The 6,867-nt window shown below is 36.8% G+C and overlaps 1 protein-coding gene across 1 annotated transcript in view; it reads left to right on the top strand.

Moving 5' to 3' along the window:
* The window catches only part of frzb (frizzled related protein), a 20,553-nt gene extending 16,833 nt beyond the window's left edge, over positions 1–3,720 (top strand). The window contains exons 5-8 of the mRNA XM_047601354.1: positions 905–970; positions 2,280–2,484; positions 2,658–2,721; positions 3,483–3,720. Coding sequence (XP_047457310.1) covers positions 905–970; positions 2,280–2,484; positions 2,658–2,721; positions 3,483–3,542 — 395 coding nt within the window. The 3' untranslated portion in view covers positions 3,543–3,720. The remainder of the gene's footprint in view (positions 1–904; positions 971–2,279; positions 2,485–2,657; positions 2,722–3,482) is intronic.
* Positions 3,721–6,867: the final 3,147 nt, after the last annotated feature.

Here is a 6,867-nt window from a genome sequence, read left to right as displayed (position 1 = left end):
ATGATAGCCACAACAATCTTTGCATGTGGTTAAAATTTTGTCCAGAATCATCATCATCACTCAGGCATATATTTTGGAGAGCAGTCGATCTCTAAGTCAAATGTTTCAGAGAGACGTTTTGTTATTTGTTCCCAAAAAGTTTTAACTAATGGACATTCCCACATTATATGTAAGAAAGTTCCCATTTGGTTCAAATCACATTTCAGATTTGTTATTATTTAGATTTTGTGAAGAATATGAAACATTCCTCCAAACTTTAGCCCAGTCTACAGGTGATTCAGAGCAGTCTTTATTTCATACTTTAGCTATTGCTAAAGAGGTCTGCATGTGTTCCAACAAAGTGTTATAGATTACAGAGTCATGTCCTTTAGTTAGTCCTGATAATTCCTTAAATAATTCCATAATTGGATGATTAATAGGTTGTCGATCAGTCAAATTACCTGCTGCATGTAAAGCAGAACATAATTGTAAATATAGAAAAAACAAGTTTGATGGCAGTTTGTACATTTCTCTCAAATCCTGAAAGCTTCTTAAAGCAACACCATTCATGATGTCTCCTAAGCTATGGATACCTGAATTGTTCCACTGAGGTGAGATAAAGTGTTTTCTTCCAGACTTTAATAAGCTATTATAAAATATTGGATTGCCATTTAGAGGACCAATTATATATCTTTTCTATTTTCCTAAAATTTTGAATAGCATGAGCTATTATTGAGCCATACTCCAGTTTACATTTACTAACAGTAAGGCCTGTAAACAAAAAGACATTTAAAGGAACTGGCCCCACCAGATTCAACATATTTTTCAGTAGGATTATAGTTGATGCTGACGTCTCAGAAACTTATCTATCAAATATGATCTATTAGGAGTTTTAGTGTTTTTTACCCTCTTTGTATGTCCTTAGAACGCTGCAGATGTAAGACAGTCAGAGTGAGTATGAAAACCTACATGAAGAACAACTACAACTATGGTGAGTAATCTGACTTATACCAGATTTTACAAATATGAGACAGATGGTCATTGTGTTTAACAGCAGTGGTATGTGAGATAATTATTTTATTATCAAAAGTTAATCGTGGGATCAAAACTTTCGCTGTAATGGGAAATGTAATTGTTTCATGTTTTTTCCCTGCTTTTTATTGTTATTACAGCAAATACCGAACTGTTAAGCAGATTCTTTCTTACTCTCTATAGGACTTGTTTTTCCTCTTTGTGTAAAAGCAAATATTTTGGATCCAAGTCTTTTGGGTTAGCTAGATTCAATTAGAAATAAAAGACAGAAATAAAAGCTCAAGACCAAAAAGGCTTTTCCAGATGATTATCTCACAGAGGCATGATTTGGCAAATGCTGCACAGATTTCCATGTGGACTTCACTAATGCTTTTGGCCAGAGAAACCATTGTGGAAACCTTTTAGATTTTTCTTTTTTCCAGCCATCATTATAGAAAAAATACTCACTTTTAATATTCTGATATAATTGAAACAGGATTTTAGTAAAACTGGGTGGCATGTTGTTCTTGGCTCACTTTGCTAATTATCAGTGCTGCTGATGTTTTACTGCTTTCTCCAACATCTCTGCAGCTTCCCCTGCTTTTGTTTTCTTAGGGCAATATGTGCAATGGATCACAGTAAATTATTTGGACTCAATCCTGAAACTGCATGAAGTCATTACAGGAGCTTTGTTGCGATAAGTTTATCTAGTTCATGCTGTGGTCTGTTGCTGCTGTTGGACAGTTTCTTTGTGTTCTCGGAATCGAGACACGATAACAGAAAAAGTAAAAAGTCCTCCTTCAAAGAGGACAACTGCAAGACAAACTGTAATTTAAATTGGGTATGCAATCACAATGTCTGCTGATTCCAGTGAAACAACTCTTAATTGTTAAAAATTGCCTCCACCTGGCTTTTTTGGACCTAGGTTAGATTCTTGGCTGCAACAGCAGGCCTTATGACCAGAAACACAAACCAGAAATTTTTGTGTTCTGAAGAACGGCATACGTGAGAGAGCTATCAAGGGGCGAACCAAAAGCCAAGTAGTTTTGGCTCAAACTCAGCTGGAAAACCTGTTTTCAGGGTTATTGAGGGGCAGATTTAGCCACTAGAATTGCTCAGTTTCTAGACTAGAATTTCCCGCAAAACTCTGTTATTTTAACTGTTTCAAAAATTAAATGACTCAGAAGTTTGGAACCTGGCCAGGGAAACTGACTTTTATCTTTAAAAAAACACTATTTTACAGCCCACTCTCCAGTGTCTCCATGTGTGCTGATGACTCTTTCCTTCAGTGATCAGGGCGAGGGTGAGGGAGGTGAGGAACCGGGGTCTGGAGCCCACAGCAGTGGTGGAGGTGAAGGAAGTACTCAAGTCTTCTTTGGTCAACATCCCCAAGGAGACAGTGACACTCTACTACTCATCCTCCTGCCTGTGTCCACCTCTGACCCCTGGGGAAGAGTATCTCATCATGGGCTACGAGAACGAGGAGAGATCCAGGTATGTCTTGCAGGAAGGTTGAATACCACTCCAGCTGATGGTTGAGATATTTCAAGTTTGACTTGATGCACCCAAGTTATCATTTTCACCTCCTGATTTCACATTCCACCAATGTCATTAATAACTGCTCAGTCAGATTATAAAATAAACAAGAATGCTGTTTGTGTTTTCAGGTTGCTCCTGATTGAAACCTCGGTTGCTCAGAAATGGAAGGACAAAATGGGCCGGAAGGTCAAGGTGTGTATCAGATAACGGCAACATTTGCTGTCTTAATTCATAAATTAGAGATACTACCTTCCACCAGTTTTGAGCCAATTGCAGCATCAAATCCATATATAGTATCTTGTTGGGAGTTGGGGTGTTGGCCACTAGAAACTTGCATGACTTATGCACAGTTTATACTTCTGTGTCAGCTTGACGCTGTAGCGTGCTTCCACTTTAGTATTTCTGGCTACTTATCCAGCTCCAGAATTGTTTTGGATCAATAAATATGGAAGACATCAAATAAAGGTTAAAACTGATGAAGTTTGAAGGTACAGACAATTATAGGGCTCATCTCAGATGAAATGTGGGTGGAAGTTTCAATTGATATTGTTGAAAGTGAAGCAGGAAGTAGAAACAAAAATTAACCTGACAATCAAAAGAGACACAGTGACTACCGTTTGGGTGGTGTTTTTACAGAACGAGCCAGACTGATGAGCGCAACTGTAAATGGTTTGCACCAGCGCAGGCTACATATGTAGGTTACACCATCTATTACACCACAGAGGTATAAACCGCGCTCTATTAACGACCTAGTCACCTCTACTTGGAGGAAATTGTCATGGCCCATTTTTCCTTCCCTAATGACTGGTACTCTGGTGACCCTTTATTGGGCAAACTCCAATTTCAAGGTGTGCAAAAAAACTTATTGTCAGTTGTTCCATGTAGCTGTTGCAGGCTGTTCGATAAGAATGTTTAAATTACTTGTTTCACTTTCTGATTGTCCTTCTGTCCAGAGATGGGACGACGTCCTGCAGGGGAGAACCCAAGGATCTGGGCGCACGGGGCGCCACTGAGATCTGATTGTGTGCCTGTGTGTGTGTGTGTGTGTGTGTGTGTGTGTTTGTGTGTGTGTGTGTGTGTGTGTGTGTGTGTGTGCGTGCGTCTTTGTGTGTGCGTCTTTGTGTGTGTATTTGCGTAGATATTGCACTATCACAGGCTGTTGTAGCTGAATGTAGTTCATCTCTTCATCTATCAGACAGTTTGAAATTTTGTCATTTATTTTCTTTGCACAAACATTATTTAGTGTGCGTTTGTCAGTGTGTGTATTCGTGTGTGTGTATGTGTGTGTGCACCTAAAGCACTCATTTAAAGACAAAAGAGGGGGTGGAGCTTTAAAGTTGTAGTACGTACACTTTTGGAGAAGATTTATTTTCTGTGGCGACCATATTGGTTCCACAGCTCTTCTGCGAGGTTCCAGTTTTTAATAGCCCAGGATTTTGATCATGTTACCATGGAGATTGGGTCTAGTGTGTTTAAATGACAGGGAAAACATTTGGATATGGACGTTTGGACAATGATAGATCTGCAGGTATCACCTGAGCTTTACTGAAGTTAGAGAATGGAAGAAGAATATCCATGCTGTATTAACAGCACAGAGATCAAGATGCAGCAGCAGAAAGAACTAGAAAACATAAGCAACAACTAGTACAAGAACTTCCTCATATATAGTATAAATAGATAGATTACAGAGCACAGCGGCTGAAGTGTCAGTGGTCCTCAGCTTCTGGGTCCCAACCAATGTATGAAGAGATGTTAAACATTTATTTTCAATCAATCATTGAACTTCAGTGACACAAAATGGCTTCAAACATGCATATAAAAATACCACAAGGGTAAACAAAACAACTATTAAACAACAAACAACCCAACAAGACAAAATTACTAGAATTAACTAGAACAGCTCCCAAGACACAAAATTACTACGAAGAGACATAAAACAACTGTAAAATGACAAGAAAATGTCCACAATGAAACACAACTAGGCCATATGACAACAGAGACATAATCTAAACAAAATAAAGAGAATGTAAAGGAAATGCAGAAAGACACAACATTACTGCAAGGATACACAAAGTAATACCAAATAAACACAAAGAGACACAACAGGACAACAATTAAAAAAAAATGACTACAAATTGACAAAACAGCGAATGACAGAAAAAATGACAGAAACTGGCTTGAAAGAGACACAAACCGAAGAAATGCAAAGGGACACAAAACTATGCAAAATGACTATATAAAGACACATAGTGACTGCAGCTATGCTCAGCGAGTTGCTTTGTATTCTATCCATGCAGCACATCCTTTGTCAAACAAGAAAATGTTTGAATTGTCAAATGTGACTCCTTTAGTATTTTTTTCTAAGAACATTTAAAGGAAAGAAAAGCTGTTTATGAACATTACACTTATAAAGCAGTTGTTAATAAATTTGCGAAGGGAATAACTTTTGTTTTTATAACTTTTAATAGATTTTTATACATTTCATCATCAATAGACATAAATGCAGAAAAAAAAACAGAAAAATTAATTGACAAACTGAATAACTGAATTTAAGTGCCTGACATCTCATTAATCTTTTCACCTTCTTTGAAGTTGATGAGGAAATGTAAATGGGGTGCATTTTAAACACTTACTGCTCATTTGTGATGTATTTCTTGTTGAAATGTGATATTGTAGAGGCTTGTAATGGCGGAGAAGTCTCTTACATTAAACATAAACGTAGACAAATTCAGATGTGTGTTTCCTGTTCCGTCACTGTTACCATTGTGTTTTACTGCCTGCATCATAACCATGACATCACCTTGTTTTCTGAGTTAAATTCCCCAATGGAAGATAAATGTGAATGCACCTTAAACCCATGGAATATGTTTCTGAATTGTCCCGTTTCTACTGGAGGCGAAATCCATATTTTTTTGTTGTTTTTCTTTCTACTTGCAAATGAAGCAAATACTTTTGGCAAGCTTTGTCATTGTCTTTGTCTAAAATACAGTGATTCCCTAAAAACCAGACATGGACACATTCTCATGGACAATACATGGTGGACAAATTTAATGAGTTTAAAGTGTTAGAAAGTTATGGAGTATAAACGTAAGACCATTTTCTCAATCTCACAATCAAAGAACATCGGGGGAAAAAATGCAGTCAAATTCTTTAATCATCATTGCAGTCATTATTCTTTAAATTTAAGTGCCTTTATGTCCCAGTTTTTGTAACTTTTGGTTTTATGTAACAATAATTCCTAATAATATCAATGATGATGAGGGGCAAGAGAACATACAAAATCACATGAAGCAACTAGGTTCAGTGCTTTTTAGGCTTTACAAGACCTTAAGATGCTAAGTTTATAATAAATGAGGAGATACTTTAGACAGACCATGTTTGGGCAGTGAACAAATGAACAGGCTTTCCCTGTAAAAGTTCAACTAAGAAAAAATGTAATTGTGCCAATTGTGGATAATCTGGGAAATGAACATATGACTTCTGTGTTGGATTTTCAAGTTAAAGTTCAAGGCACTTTGATGAAAGGATTTTATATTGGCTTCTTTTTTAAAAAAAAAATTTCACTGCAAATCTTATGACTTGTCAGAGCAGGAAAAGCTGCTCTCTAACCGAGTTTGCCAGTCAGCCATGACAGCCAGGAAACTACTGTGACATGTAAACATTACTCCAGTGAAAACGTCCACAAAAAGACTGTTTTCATTTAAATGTAACTTCTAGTACAATAAGCATCTTGCCTCCTGAATACAGCCACAGATAAACCTACAGAATTCTGCTCATCATACAGTCACTGTTCATGTCACCTCAGTGTCATCTTATACTATTTCATGGCATTTTGAACCATTAAACATGAATTGAACAAAATGGTCAAGCCTGCAGTGTGTTTCTTTTTGTTGTTTATAATGACATGATTTCCAACCTCTATTTTCCATGAGTCTGGAATTACAGACACACCTTAGCACCTAGGATCATCTAAAAAAATAAAAAAATAAATGCATTCTTTCCTTTTAAAAAAAGCTTTAATGTGACAGATGCAGTATGCTAGCCCCGGCATTTAACCTTTAACAATGAATAAAGTTTACCAACTTGCTCACCTAGTAAGCTAGATGATTGACATAAGAGATACTCCTAGCATTCTTATCTTGGTTGCATTAAGCTAGCTATAGGCTAGTTACCATTAAGTTAGCTTGGCCTAGAATTAGCATTAAGCTAGTTGGCTAAAAGATGCTCAGTGACGTGTTTGCTGATGTATTTAAAATAAGAAGTGGATGGTTAGATAACATAATTTTGAAAAAGAAAACGAAAATATAGTTTAGTCATGTGAAGTTTTCTTTTTTAAAT

The sequence above is a fragment of the Mugil cephalus genome, chromosome 12 (assembly GCF_022458985.1).
Source record: "Mugil cephalus isolate CIBA_MC_2020 chromosome 12, CIBA_Mcephalus_1.1, whole genome shotgun sequence".
In the NCBI taxonomy this organism is placed as follows: Eukaryota; Metazoa; Chordata; class Actinopteri; order Mugiliformes; family Mugilidae; genus Mugil; species Mugil cephalus.
This window is presented reverse-complemented; position numbering and strand designations above follow the sequence as displayed.